Here is a 15,457-nt window from a genome sequence, read left to right as displayed (position 1 = left end):
GTTACTCACTGCTGCTGCTTCACCTGTCCTCTCCGCCATCCTCTTCCAGCATTTTTAAACTTTTCGTCCTATCTTTCATTCTCCCACTTTTTCTAACTTTATACCTTTGGTTGGTTTTACACCAGGATTCTTAATCTCTCATTCATGGGTAGGTGCTGGGGGTTTTATAACCCCATGAAATTGTATGTAAAATTGTGTGTGTGGGTCAAGTGCATAGTTTTCTAGAGACAGGGTCTAGAGCTTTTACTAGATTCTTAAGGGGTTGTTTATGTAATCCCCCCACTCTTAAAACTTAAAAAGTTTTGTGATCTCAGTAGTGAAGGATTACATTGGTACTGGGAAACAAAGTTGGTGTTTCAATTCACTGGTAGGATTAAAAACTAAAATGCCTAAACTTTCTTTAGAGATTACTTTGCTCTAATGATTTGTGAAACAGGAGTTTCTGATTTCTACTTTAATAAGATATATCAAGATTTAGACATTTGATACGGGTGATTTAGGGCTTCAAGAGTATAATCAAGGTTGACAGAGATGACTGTGGAAGGACAAAGCCGCAGCAACTGATGAATGCTGTTCCATTACCGAGTGAGGGAAAAATACATTAACAATTTATGGAAACAGGAGAGTTTGAAAGGGAAATTGCACCAAAGGTAGCCCATTTTAGTAGTAGGGGCATAAGAATAAGTGGAAGAGACAGAAGTACCTTTAAGAGCAAATAAGAATAATTTATTGATGGTAGAGACAGTGGCAAAAGCAAATTAACTTCTTGCTGGTCTTAAGGGAATATGTCGACAGATGCCTGGAAAAAACATAAATTTCCCTAGGGAAGAAAAGTAGAAAATAAAAGAAGATTGCTTTATAGCAGGTGATCCAAAAAAATGAGTACAGTTGATGAGAAACAGAATTTCACAATCAGTTGAGACCTGCAGATTTAATTCTGGCAATGGAGGGGCCATATGAAGCAATTTTCTGGAATGTTATGCTATAGTTGAAGAGTACAAGTTTCTCTCAGTGTGTCTGACTGGTTTGGAAATAAAATGCAAATAGAGAAACATCAAGTTTTAAAGCTAGAAAGGATCTTTGCCATAATTTTATATATGAACAACCTGAGACTTGATCAAAAAAGATAAGCAGTTTGCCCAAGATCTCTAGTCAGATAATGGCAGAACTGGGAATGGAGAAAACTCAGGAGCAACGTTTATGGCTTGTATCATCTTGAAGCTTCATTATCCATTCACTCTGAAAGTCTTCTTGGATTTGGTATTAACATGTTTTATCTCAGTGAATTAAGAACTTGTGTAAAGGAATGTTCTGTTAGGAACAAAACTGCTGAAGGGGGAGTTCACAGTAAAACTCGGGGATTTGTGTAATAATTCATTTGGTAATGTGAAGAATTTTGCAGTAGATGCAGGACTGTAACTGGTAAGACAGGAAAGTGGCTAGGAATAGTCGTTTTCTTCATTATTGTTATCAAATGATTATATGGCATTTCATCTTCAAAACCTTTTCAGACTTTAATTAAATGTCAAATGCAGTTAAACTCTAAATTGCATGGATAGTCTGGAAAAGTGGAGTGTTGAAGTTTGGTAAGAGATGGAAGAAATATATTAGAATTCTGTTCTGAAACATGGTTAGAATATGCTGTATTCTAAAGCAACCCTCTCCCTTATACATTAACTAAAAAGCAAAAACCTTGTTATGATATACTTCCTACCACAGCTGTTGACCCTGCATAGTAACAGATGGAGAAGTGGACAAAATATGATAAATGTAGACTTATTGGATCAACTGGTACTGGAAAGAAACGTTTGTCAGCTAATTGAGGTTCACCATTAAATGCAACATTTGAAAATTAGATCCACAATGTAAGTTACAATGGACTCTATTTTACCCCTTTGGGACTTTATTGACTATGATGTAAGAGCACATTTTGACTATTTAAAAGGCATTATGTCAGAACAGTGCTAGTAGTATTTTATTCTTCTTGACATAAATCTATACACCGAGACTAAAATAGAGCAGGAAAGGAGCAAAAAACTACTTGGATCCCCCACACCTAAGAATAAATGAGACTTTAAAAGTCAGAATATCACAGGAAACATGTCTTTTTCAATTAAAGAATTCTTTATTCACTTATGCATAAACAAAATAGTTACCTCCTGCCTCTTCAGGACAGAGTGCTACAATATTCTTGCTTCTAGGTCTAGGATGTTTTTCTTTGCAAGTAGCACCTGTGTTTTTTGGAGCAGTTCAGCAGTGGAAGAAATGACACTTTGATTCTTGTAATGAGGCACCATTAACCAGAGGTCTTTTGTAAGGGTGTAATTTCAAACTTCATTACAGGCCAAGGTGGCCACACTCCCCATTACTCAGGAAAATGTGCTTCTGTTGTGACTGTCCAAAGGCTCTTACATTTTTAATGCATTTCGTTAGAATATTTATGAACAGCATCGCCAGTAGAGGGCTTCTGTCTTTGAAACATGTGGATCACAAGGATATTAAGTGACAAGGTTACACTGCACTGACTTTAGACTTTCGTTTAGAAAAAAAGTTAAAGGTACATATATAATCTTGAATTCTTTCTGATTTGGTCCTTATTACTATTATAGCAGGGTACAGGAAATATGTGTGCTTATGTCTCAGGAGTTTTAATTTTTTATCAGAGTAAAGAGTATGAAGGTAGCCATATGAATTCTACAATAGATGAGAATGAACATACAGTAACTGTGCTTCCTTTTCGATGTCTATTACTCTGGGAAAAGTGTCCGTTTGTCCAAGTCAGGCCTCGGCCTTGTTAGTAGGTTTGACCTCTCAAAAATATTTAGAAGCCATGATTCCCTGATACAAACATTTCACATTGTAAATTTAGTTCTGCCCATCAACTAGGCAGTGATTTCATTTAGAATGGAAGCTGCATCCTAAAAGACTCCAAGGCTAGGAGTTTTGTGTCCAATCTTGGGCCCAGCAATCCAGTGTGGGTTCCTGTAGGAAGGGAGATGCCACCTTGCCAGTGTGACACCTTCCCTGTGATTGTCTCTTCCTAATCCTGACCCCTCGGTCCTGGGGGTGTCCAGGCCTGCTCCCCTACCAGTAAGCCTGGTGGGTTACTGACTGTCACATGAACACAGAATGGCTTGTAGGTGTAGGTTCTGGCTATAAAAATGTGTGTGTGTGTATACAGCACACACGGGTACTAACATGTCATTTTCAAATGGGAGTGTTTGTTTCAAAGAATTGTTAATAATTATGACCTCAAGTAGTATACCTTCTCATGGTTTTCTTCAGATATTTCTAATATTAAGGTCCATAGCAGTATATGTTCAATTTGAATTTACTTTGTTCATGCAATGAGAGAAAGAGTTATGCTTTTAAATCTGGTAAAAATACCACGATGGTATGCTGTTAATCTTCAAATAATAGCCTACTAAAAACGAAAACTGTAGTGAGGAAATACATAACACCTCAAAGGGTTGGAGCATGTTATAGATAATTTTTTATTTAGCAGAATTCTCCTTTACTAGAGAGATTTAAACAGTTTCTTCCTCACAAAATGCTGTTCTTTTCAACTTGAATTGCTTTATATTATGTCTAAGTTATATGTGAAATGAATACTTGTCACCCATCAGCTGATTTGTACCTGTAAGCAAACCCAGATACCCAGCCCACAGTCTATACTGAGTGTTATAACAGAGGAACCAAAAGACATATGTTCAGAGAAAGAAATGCCTCCAAGCCTGCCTGTTCTTTTTACTTTTGTCTCGAAGCAGTTATGCTCATGCAGTTGCAGTAGTGGGGTGAGTACCTGGCAGTTCCATGCTGCTCTCTATACTCTGGAAGATGAACACTATGGAGCAGCTTTCTGAAGAGCTTACATAAATTAAAAGTCACGTATTCAAATAGCAGGTGTTCAGTTTTTGCAAAAAAAAAAAAAGCTTCACAGCATTATTGTGGTACATTCAAGACAGTATTTCACATTAATAAGTACTTCTCCTCTCCCCCAAATAGTGCACCTCATTATCTGAAAGACTTGATACATCAGAAATCTAGAATTTCTGCAGGTTGAACCTGGTCCATGGGTTTCGTTAGGTCTATATCATGCTTTATAATTTAGAATTGGTTGCAAGACTTAAAAATTAGAAGAGTTCACTTTAAAAATCCAGATTTAGGGAATTATCTTTTTTTAAAAATTGAGAGGATTTGGTAACACTGTCGTGTGATCTTACATGTCAAGTGCCTGTGCATCTGAGTCTTTCCCACCTTTCTCTTTTTCTCATTTACATTCCTTCCCTGGCCACATCCGGCATCCAACTCTCATTCCCTCTTAAACATGGTGAGAAGCCATGATGGGAATGGTGTGTGCTTACTCAGCTAATGCATTATGCCACCATATTTAACTTTTTTACTTCTAGATTTCTCCCTTAAAAAATGGGAATTATATTTGGCACCTATTTCTAATGAAAACTTTGACAATTAGTTTGACTTTTTAAGAGTAGTTCAAAGTAAAATCATTTATTACTGTTTTGACCAGCACATTTAAAATATGACTTTGTTTTGTAGGCTAAAATTGGCTCTATAGTAGACATCAAAGTTTGTTTAGTCAAAACTTAAAAATGTTTAAAATGAGTTTTTGATACATGTCATTTTCCTAGAAAATTAAAATCGGAAGTCTGCAAATAACATGTATTTATATATGTATTATAAATATTGTATACTTCTGTGTGTATATATGCTCATATATATGCTTACCTATGTATGGATGTATTAATTCAGTTAATACGCATGTCTAGCTATAAATGATCATAATAAAATTTCTGCTGCTTAAATAACATTTAAAATCAAGTGTAGGATGAACCTAAAATGTACTATGCATGTAGATGTTAACTGTAGATGCATGGCTTTTCTTGCAGAATACGGCAGGAGAATGATATGGTTGATTCAGCACCTCAGTGGGAAGCTGTATTAAGGAGACAAAAGGAAAAAAACCAAGCTGACCCCAACAACAGGCGATCCAGACACAGATCTCGTTCGTATGTGGACTCTTTTTATACCTTGATTCAAAAACACCAGATTTAAAGTGTGGATATTCAGGTCTTCTAAAGTGTTTTAGTTCAATTAGGATTATTCCACTGTTTATTTGTCATATTTACCTTCTAATAGTTGTGACATTTTTTAACCATGTTTGAAGCCATAGAAGTTGAAGCACAGCCAAAACAAAATGTCATGAAAACAAGGTCCTCAAAGCCATATTTTTGTTTTGTGTTGCTTCTTAACCAAAGTATACATTCACTTGAATAAATAGGAATAGTCTCCTTTGTTGTAGAGCCAGGCTGTTGGTGAAATAACCTGCTGTTTCTCTTAGTTTGAGTTTCACAATTCTCTGAAATCTTGTTCCAGACCGAACCAGATGTACATGTCTTCCCATCAAAATACCATTTTTGAACAGTAGTCAGTGAGTGATTCATTACACCTCAATGTTGGGATTTGCGTGTTCCTTCTGTTGCTAGGCAACACCGTGTGTGAGCACAATTACACCATAATGGTGTGGTTGCCAGTCCCCCAAATTACTTTTCTTTGAACTGGTAAAGTTTGTGTGCATGTGTGTTTTAAATCTGTGCATCATCAAGATTTAGATGCCTCACTCCCACTCCACTTCCTAAAGCATGGCTCACCTTTTTAAAGTGAGCTGAGACTATGGTAGATGTCTGGTGTTGATTACTCACAGGAGGAGGGATTAAGTCCAGTTGTGTATGATAAAGAAATGAAAGGATGTTGGGGAGTGGAAGTGGAGACTGGGTAGGTAGGTAGGGAGCTCTGAGGGAGCCAGGCAGGAGGGTGACAAGAGGACAGCTGTGAGTGTCACATCAGGTTAAAAGAGATTAGGAAAGAACTCAAGACTGTACCTGGGGTTCATACCAGGACCCTGTGTGCTGTGGGACACTAAGGGACACTTCTCAGTCTTAGGTGTTTACCTTTCAATTAGAAATTAACCGTGTATGTGTGTGTGTGTATGTATTAGCAGTGCATTGTTATGAGTGATGACATTCTTTTTGTAATAGAAAATCTGCAAATAGTCAGTAAACCATGTACACCCTTACAGATGTATCAATTACTCTAATTTTTTTGAGTAACCTAATTAAACTAGTAGTCAATTTAAAGCAGAGGTTAATAAAAATTTCCTTTGTTGTGTTAGCACCTCCCCCCAACTGCAATAAAAAAATGAAGTTTAGATATGAAAGAATCAGACTTCATTAAATTAGTTTAATGAAAAGGTGCAAAACCCAAGATCAGACCCAGCATAGTCATGGGTAAATCTTTTGCCACCACACTTTTACCTTTCTGTGTGGAATTGTTTTCTGTGAAGCACTTGTTATACACAAGGTTTGGCAACTTGATATTAAATCTTAAAAATAGCGTTCAATTTTTCTAACCATTTCTAAAGCATTCTGAGTTCAATTAAATGCCAGTAGTACACTGAATTTATTTAAAAAGAGGAAAGTAAAATATAAAATAAGAAAAAATCCTATATATAAGTTTTGAAGAAGTCAAAAAACATTCCTGGAGTCAGTAGCAAATAAATGGAATCATTCATTTGTAAATAAAAATTGAGAAATAGAATAATTCAGAGTTATTACTATAATTCAGTTATATTATGGAGCAAATATTTGTAGCTGGACCTGGGAATTTAATCATTTTCTAGTTGAGTGGTTTGAGATTTATTTAACAGTCTAAGGAATAAACTTCTTTTTAAAATTGAGGCAATTTGAGGTGAAATTTACATACAGTCAAATGCTCTCATCAGTTTAATGGATATGGACAAATGTATCCACAGTGTAGCCATCCTGCCAGTCAAGATATAAAATATTTTTGTTATCCAGAAAGTTCCTTCATGCTCCTTCTAGTTAGTGCCCACCCCCACAACCAACCACTGTTCTGCTTTCTTTCTTTTTTTTTTTTTTTTTCTCTCTGTCCCCCAGGCTGGAGTATGGAGTACAGTGGCCCAGTCTAGGCTCACTGCAACCTCTGCCTTCCCGGTTCAAGCAGTTCTCCTGCTCAGCTTCCCGAGTACCTGGGATTATGGGTGCCTGCTACAACACCCTGCTAATTTTTGTATTTTTAGTAGAAATAGGGTTTCACCATGTTGGCCAGGCTCATCTCGAACTTCTGACCTCCAGTGATCCACTGGTCTCAGCCTCCCAAAGTGCTGGAATTACAGGCACCCATCACTGCGCCTGGCCCACTGTTCTGATTTTTATGATTAGTTTTTCTCTCTTGTTGAACTTCATATAAATGTAGTAACACAATGTATAATCCTTTAAAATCTTGCTTCTTTTACTCAGCATGTTTTTGAGCTTCATCTATGGTATCAGTGGTTATTTAAATATTTTTATTTATATACAAAAATATTTTTATTTGTTCTCTTTTTGATGGACATTTGGATTGTTTCCAGTTTTTGCCCTTATGTTATAGACATTCTGTACAAGCATGTGTGTGGAATCTGTTCTCTTTTGCCTTGGGCAAACACCTAGGAGTAGAATTGCTGGATTAGAGGCTATTTGCATGTTTTAATTTTTTAAGGAACTACCAAAATGATTTCTAGAGAGGTTGTATCATTTCATACCCCACTAGCAAGGTATAAGAGGGTCTTGTTCTGCCCAGTTCTTGCTAGTATTTGAGTTTGTTGTTTTGTTAATTTTCACCGTTCTACTAGGCTTGAAGTAGATATTCCATCTTGGTTTTAATAAGCATTTCATTCATGGCTAAGGATGTTAAACACATTTTTGTATGCTTATTGGTTATTCATATATCTTCATTTTTAAAGTGTTCAAATTTTTTGTCCAGTCTAATTGGGTTTTCTCTCTTTTTTGTTATTCATTTGTAGGTTATTTATGTATTCTGGATAAAAGTTCTATTTCAGATATGCATATTATGAATGAATACTTTCTCCCAGGCTGTGATTTGCATTTTCATGTTTTTAACATTGCTTTTTGATGAGCAGACTTTTTAATTTTGATGAAGATCAATGTATCATTTTTTTTTTCATTTCTAGTTAAGGCTTTTTTTAAAAAAAACTTAAGAAGTTTTTGCCTACCCCATGGTCACACAGATATTATATATTTTTCTAGCAGCTTTATAAATTTTGCTTTTATACTTAGGTCTGTGTTCCATTTAGAATTAGTTGTTGTATATGGATGAGTAGAGATTGAGAGGTTTTTTCCTATAGTCTATCCAGTTCCACCACCATTTTTGAAAAGACTTTTCATTGTAATGCCTTGTGGCCTTTGTTGAAAATGAATCGACTGCTCACATGTGGGCCAATTTTGTTTCATTGATCTATTTGTCTATCCCTAAATCATCATGTTGTCTCTGTTCCTGTAGCTTTATAGTAAGACATGAATAAGGCAGTATAAATTCTCTGACTTTGGCTTTCACTTTCCCCCTTTTTGTCAAGATTGTTTTAGCTGTTTTATTAGAACTTTTTCATTTCTTCATAAATTTTTAAATCAACTTGTCAGTTTTTACTGCCTTCCCCCAAAGGCTTTTGACTAGGATTATGTTGAATGTATAGATCAATTTTGAGAAAATAAATATCCATTTGTTTTTATCTTCTTTCAACATTGTTTTACGGTTTTCAGTACAGTTACTACGTTTAGTTTGTAACATTTCAGAAAATTCATTTGTTTTTTAGTATGTAGAAAAATAAATGATTTTTTAAAATACTGATGCTACATCTTGCCACCCCCTAAACCTTGTTAAATTCACTTATTAACTCTGGAAGCTTTTGTTGGGAGCGGTTTCTTAGGATTTTCTACAGTTACAATCATATTTGTGAACAGTTTTCCTTGATTTCTAGTCTTTCTGTCTCTTATTTCTGTTATTTCCCTTATCATTACTGGCTAGATCATTAGTACAGTGGTGAGTTACAATGTTGAATACAAGTGATAAGAAAGCAGACATCCTTGGCTGCTCTTTTTCGTAGCAGGAAAGCATTCAGTATGTCACATTATATATGAGGCTAGCTACACAATTGAGGAAGATCCTTCTATTTCTAGTTTGCTAAGAGTTAATGAAGTTTTGATCATGAATGGGTCTTGAGTTTAGGTATAAACTCTCTCTGCGTCTATTGAGATAATTGTATATGGGTTTATTTTGTTCATGGAGGAATTAGATTGATTCAGGTTTGAATGATACATCCTTGCATTCCTAGCATAAGCCCCTTGTGATCATGATGTATTTTCCTTTTTGTATGTTGCTGGATTCTATTTGGCATTACCTTGTTAAGATTTTTTTGTTTTTGTGAAAAATTAATGTGTAATTTTCCTGTAATGTCAGGTTTTTGGTAAAAAGATTATACTGGTCATTTAAAATAATTTGAGAAACATTCCTTCTTCCTGTATTTTCTGAATGAGTTAATATAAAAGCGTTTTTTTTTTTCTTCCTTAAATATATAATTCACCAGTGAAACAATCTCTGCCTGGAATTTTCTTTGTGGAAGGTTTTAAATTACAAAGTCAATTATTTTGGCAGCTATTGAGATATTCATATATTATACTTCTGTGTATAAGTTTTGGTAATTTATGCTTTTAAAATAATTTCATTTTTATCTAAGTTGTAAAATCTTTCAGCTTAAATTTGTTTATAATTCTTCATGTGCTTTTAACATCTGTAATATTGGTTGTGATATCACCTCTTTGATTCCTGATGTTGGTGATTTGTGTTTTCTCTTCATTTTTTTAAATGTATGTTTTTTTTTCATAGAACTAATTTTAGATTTTGTTGTTTTTTTCTTTGCTGTTTGTCTGTTTCATTGACTTTCACTTTTTATTTTTATTTATTTTGTTTTACTTGCTCTTTTTTATCTTCTTAGGATGACATTTATTTTAAACCTTTCTACTTTTCCAGTATAAACATAAATTTATAAATTTCCCTTTCAGCCTTGCTTTAACTATATCTCATGTGTTTTTGACATTGTTTTTATTATCATGCAGTTAAAAACAATTTTATCTTGTTTGTTTTCTCATGACATTTTTAGTTGTGTGTTGTTTAATTTTCAAATATTTCAGGATTTTCTACAGATCTCATTAGTATTCTAATTTAATTCCATTATGGTTTAAAAAAAGTCTGAACAATTTTAATCCCTTGAAATTTATTGAGACTTGTTTTAAGGTCTAGCCTATGGTCTTTAATGATGAATAATCTGTGGACTCAAGAAGAATGAGGAGTCTCAGTTACTGGGTGTCAAGTAGATGTAGTTAGCTGATAGTGTTCAGATTGTGTCTTTTTTTATTTCTTTATCTACTTTTCAAGTAGTCATTGAGACATGGATGTTAAAATCTCCAACAGTGATTGTGAATTTGTTTTTCCCTTGAATTCTTTTAATTTAAAAGTTATTTTGAAGCTCTGGTGTTAGGGGTTTACATATGTTTTTTTTTTTTTTTCTTCCTGATGAACTGATGACCTTTTATTCTGGTAATATTCCTTTCTCTGTGTCTACCACACATGCACACATGTAAATTCTACCATACCTTCTACATATTTACTGTTTGCATAGTATATCCTTTTAATCCTTTTACTTTAAGGCTAATTATGTCTTTATACTTAAAGTACACCTCTTGTAAACAGTGTACAGTTGATCTTTTGTCGTTGTTGTTTTTAAATCTAGCCTGACAATCCTTGCCTTTTAAGTTGAATGTTTAGTCTGCTGCCAGTTAACATAATTATTAATAGTTTGGGATTTAAACCTGCCTCTTGTTCCTTTTTTCTGGTTTATTATGTCTGTTTTTTCTTGGTTTGTTTTTCCCTTCCTACTTTATTTTGTGTGAATTGAATATTTTTTGATACTCCATTTTACATTCTCTATTGATGCCTTACCTATACTTTTATTATTTTTTATTTATTGCTTTCTCTCTGTAGGTCTGATTCATATCAATATGCTTCCTTAACTTATCACACTCTAAGATTAATATTGTAACATTTTATTTAAAATTTAGAAACATTGGGAAAATATAGCCCCACTTATCCCTGACTTTGTCTTTTGTGCTATCGTCATATATTTTATTTTTGCATGTTAGAAGCCTCATATTAAAATGTTAGTGTATGTTTGCTTAAACAGTGAGTTTTTATATAAAGGAATTAGGAGGAAAAACCTTATTATTACTGTGGTGGGAAGAATAATGACCTCTGAAATAAGTCCATGTTTTAATCTCCATAATGTGTGACTATATGACACTAGATGGCAGAGAGGAGTTAAGATTGCAGGTGGAATTAGGGCTGTTGTTTATCAGTTGACCCTCAGCCAGGGAGATTATTCTGGATTATCCAAGTAGGCCCAAAGTAATCATAAGTTTCTTAAAAGTCGAAGAAGTGGTGACAGAAGAGGTGTTTGAATTGAAATGGACTCAACCTGCAGTTGCTAGCTTTGAAAATAGAGGAAAAGGCCTTGAACAAATAAATGCAGGCAGCTGTAGAAGTTGGAAACCACAAGAAAATGAATTTTCCCTTGAGTCTCCAGAAAGGAATGCAGCAGTGCCAATACCTTGATTTTTTTCCAGTAGGAACTGTGTTAGATTTCTCATCTGATACAGCCCAAGTGCAATTAAAGTAGAAAAAAATATATATTTGTGTGGAGAGTAGTTCACTTAGAAGTTGCTGGTGGGGCATGGTGGCTCACACCTGTAATCCCAGCACTTTGGGAGGTCGAGGCGGTCAGATCACCTGAGGTCAGGAGTTCAAGACCAACCTGGCCAACATGGTGAAACCCTGTTTCTACTAAAAATACAAAAATTAGCTGGGTATGGTGGCAGGCACCTGTAATCCCAGCTACTTAGGAGGCTGAAGCAGGAAAATGGCTTGAACCCGGGAGGCGGAAGTTGCAGTGAGCCAAAATCACGCCATTGCACTCCAGCCCAGGCAACAGGAGCAAAACTCCATCTCAACAACAACAACAAAGGAACTTGCTCTGGTTGGTAAAAAGCAGAATGAGAAAGAGGAAGAAAGGAAGCAGGAAAGCAATTAGAAAACTTGCAGTGGTCCAGGTGAGATGGTTTTAGCTCAGAAAAGATGGTGGTGATGAAATGAAGAGAAGCAGATGAATATACATTTTGGAAGTAAAGCTGACATATTTGTAGTATGAAGGGAATTATGGATGATGTTGAGTTTCTGAGCTGATCCACTGAGTGGGTAGCATGCTGTTTTACTGAGATGGGAAGGGATAGGTCAGGAATGTGTTACGGGGAGAGAATCAAGATTTCTGTTAGATTTGAGATGGCAAGTAGGCAATTAATGGAAATATCAAGTGGGCAACTGAATAAAAAAGTGTTATAACTCTTAAGGATGATGGATTACTTCACATAACAACCTGGGCTCTGTCCTTTGAGTTATGACTGTTAAAAACCTGAGATTTATTGACAGTTAATAAAATATCTGCTGGGTACTGTTGTTTGCATTCTGGATCTTGAGCTTATTACCTGATCCCCACAAGCTTCCTTCCCTACAACATTGATGGTACCATGCTCTTAGGATTTTGCTGAGCATTAAGTGAGGTCATGCCTGTGTCAAAATAAATACATTGGCAGTTACTTTATTAGTAAGTCCCCCCAGGTCTTAGTTCTTCTCTAGAAACACTGTAGGTATTTGATTGTGTTTTTCCTTGAGATGAGGAGGTGGTGAGAAATGGAGAGAATAGAGTAAGCCAATTCACAAAAAGTCCTTAATGACTAGAATTTGGTTGTGTGAGAATTTAGGAACCACTGCAGCTTTCTTTAAAAGTGGAAACATGAGCTGGGCATGGTGGCTTGTGCATGTAGTCCCAGCTACTTGGGAGGCTGAGGAGGGATCATCACTTGAGGCCAGGAGTTCAAGATAAGCCTGGGAGACATAATGAGACCCTATCCCTTAGAAAAAATGGAAACATAGCTAGGGCAGTATTCAAGGAAAGCAATTAAAATTATTCTTCAGATGCACACACACATACACACACACACATACACATATATATCTTCAGATATATACAGAATGCAGAAAATGTATTAAAACATGTACTATGTAAAAAAATATATGTATATTTGGCATTTCAGATGTACAGTAAACCACTGATCTCTCCATTACTCCCATATTCTTAAGTTCCTGCTGCAGTATATATAAATTATCTATTAAGGATCAGAATGTTATGATACATTATTATTCATTTGTGGGTGTTTAACTCCTAATAAATAGCTAGAAAATCCGGTTCATTATTAAATACCAGAGACGCAGAGTAGTATAAAATACAAAACCCTTTTTTCCTAAAAAGCGTTAAGCTGAAATATGATTAGATCTCGTCTGGTAAAACCTTACGAAGCTTCTTCTATTTAATACATTTTTTAGCTACAGTTTATGTTTATCACTAGGAAAAAAGCGTTGTTCAACCTGCTTTTCTACACGGGTGAACCTTTACTCAGTGGGATATTTGGAAGACATTAAAGCCCAAACAATAGTTTTGGTAGGGTCAAACCTGGGTGTAAGAGAGAAGGCTCGGGCTCCCTCTGGTGGTGATAATGTCATACTATTTTGTTGAAAAGTACTGATATGTGGAAGATGAAGCTGCCAGGGTGATGTTCTCAGTTACACACAAAATATGTAAGTCTGGTGCATTAGGTGAAGATACAACATGAATCCCCACCCCCAACCCAGAAGTGACTCCTGAGCGATCTTCAGCAGCTAGGTTGTTCATCTCAGTGGCTTCCTGAGGCTTCTTTGATTTGGAAGGGGAGGGAGAAGAGTAAGACATCTCCTAATCAGATTTATTTTGACCAGTCAGGAATGTGACAAAGAATGACTGAGATATTTGTTAGGTTCTTTGAATTCCTTAAATAAAGATGTTTTGTAAACTTACATATTTTCAACTCTAATTTTCCTTTCAGAGGGGTGGTCAGTATAAAAATGGACAAAAAATAAAAGTAAAATGCTGCCATATTTTTTAGTATAAATTAAAAACATGTTAAATATATTATTGGATAATATATTGCCCATATTATATTTTTTAGATAATAAGAGTTTGGGGGATATATAAAATGATTGTATGCAGTGATGGAGTTTAAATCCTTTGCAGATTTATGATATGTTATTTTTGTTTTAGGGTTTTGGAATAAGGGAAGGTGATTTGTGAATGATGTCTCATCAAACTAATTTCTCTAATTAATTTAAAGTTGAATATTTGTATGTGGAGGAGGGATGCTTTTGAAAAATACTGGACTAATACTGGGCTGCATGTTTATTTTCTATATATGTAGTACCTATGGACAACTCAGGGTTCTTTTTCCTTTCCTTAGGAATTTATTTGGAGAGTTTAAGTAAAACATCTGCATAATTAAGCACCTCAAATTAAGAAAACTGACTGCTGAAATTCCACAGCTTTCTAAATCCACATAACAGTGAGCTGCAGATCATGAATTCATCCTAAATTATTGATTAAATGTGTGCAGATGTAAGCATAAAAATAATACATTCCTCATTAACATGCAGCTTGTGTTGACATTTGTGAAATCACAGGTGGTCTAGCAATCAGAGGAAATTCTCATTTTTTAAGCTTTGGGACTTTTCCTCGTCTTAAAACTGAAACTCCTGGCCATGTCAGAACTTAGTTTAGTTAAAAATATGACTGTTCTGGTGCTATAGAACTTCAAGATAAAGACTAAACTCTTAAACCTTTTAGAACCAATGTTTATGGCTAGAAAGACTGATGATCTCATTCTGATTAAGATAACATTTCTCTAGTTCTTCTGAGATGGGAATGAAAAGCATCCCATACTGTAGAATTACAGTAACAGCATTTAAAAAAAAAAACACACACATGAAAATACTTTTTTTTCCTGATAATTAAGAAAGAAATTCTCCTGGCTTAAAAAAATCAGAAAATATAGAAAAGCATAAATAAGAAAATAAAATTACCTACAATACCAGCACTCAGACATAGCCACTGTTATCATGTTATCAGGTTTGTATGTATTGTTCATACATTACATTATCACCATCTTTCACTACTAGGCCTGGTATCATGGGGTGTATGTCCTCCTGGCCCCTCATAACTTTTCTCATTCTCCCCCTGTCTGCCCTAAAAGCATTCAGCTTTGAATTGCATGTCCTCACATGATACTAATCACCACTTCTCGTAGTTGTCATCAGCTGCACCCTGGGTCATTTTCCTCATTCTTTTAAGATTTAGTTCCTGCTTTACTGTCACTCTCTCCAGCCCTATTTCATTACTCACATAATGGATCTTTACAATAACTTGGCTTCCACCACCCAACCATTGCCACTTAATTCCAAAGTCATACCCTTGATCAGTGGTTTTCAACTGGGGGCAGTTTTGCTCCCCAGGGGACATTGTCTACAGACATTTTTGGCAGTCACACTGTGAGGTGGGGGTGGGGTTACTACTGGCAGCTAGTGGGTAGAAACCACAGGTGCTACTGATCATCCT

General features: G+C 35.3%; 1 protein-coding gene across 2 annotated transcripts in view; it reads left to right on the top strand.

Moving 5' to 3' along the window:
* EPB41L4A (erythrocyte membrane protein band 4.1 like 4A) overlaps window positions 1-15,457 on the top strand; it is a 253,363-nt gene that overhangs the window by 228,764 nt on the left and 9,142 nt on the right. For both annotated transcript variants that reach the window (XM_012470114.3, XM_064376209.1), the window contains exon 18: window positions 4,908-5,027. In XM_012470114.3, the coding sequence (XP_012325537.1) occupies window positions 4,908-5,027 (120 nt within the window). The remainder of the gene's footprint in view (window positions 1-4,907; window positions 5,028-15,457) is intronic.

Source organism: Aotus nancymaae, unplaced genomic scaffold, assembly GCF_030222135.1.
Source record: "Aotus nancymaae isolate 86718 unplaced genomic scaffold, 86718_ANA_hifiasm-v0.15.2.pri h1tg000014l, whole genome shotgun sequence".
Classification (NCBI taxonomy): domain Eukaryota; kingdom Metazoa; phylum Chordata; class Mammalia; order Primates; family Aotidae; genus Aotus; species Aotus nancymaae.
The sequence above is the reverse complement of the archived record's forward strand: the minus strand, read 5'-3'. Positions and strand labels throughout refer to the sequence as shown.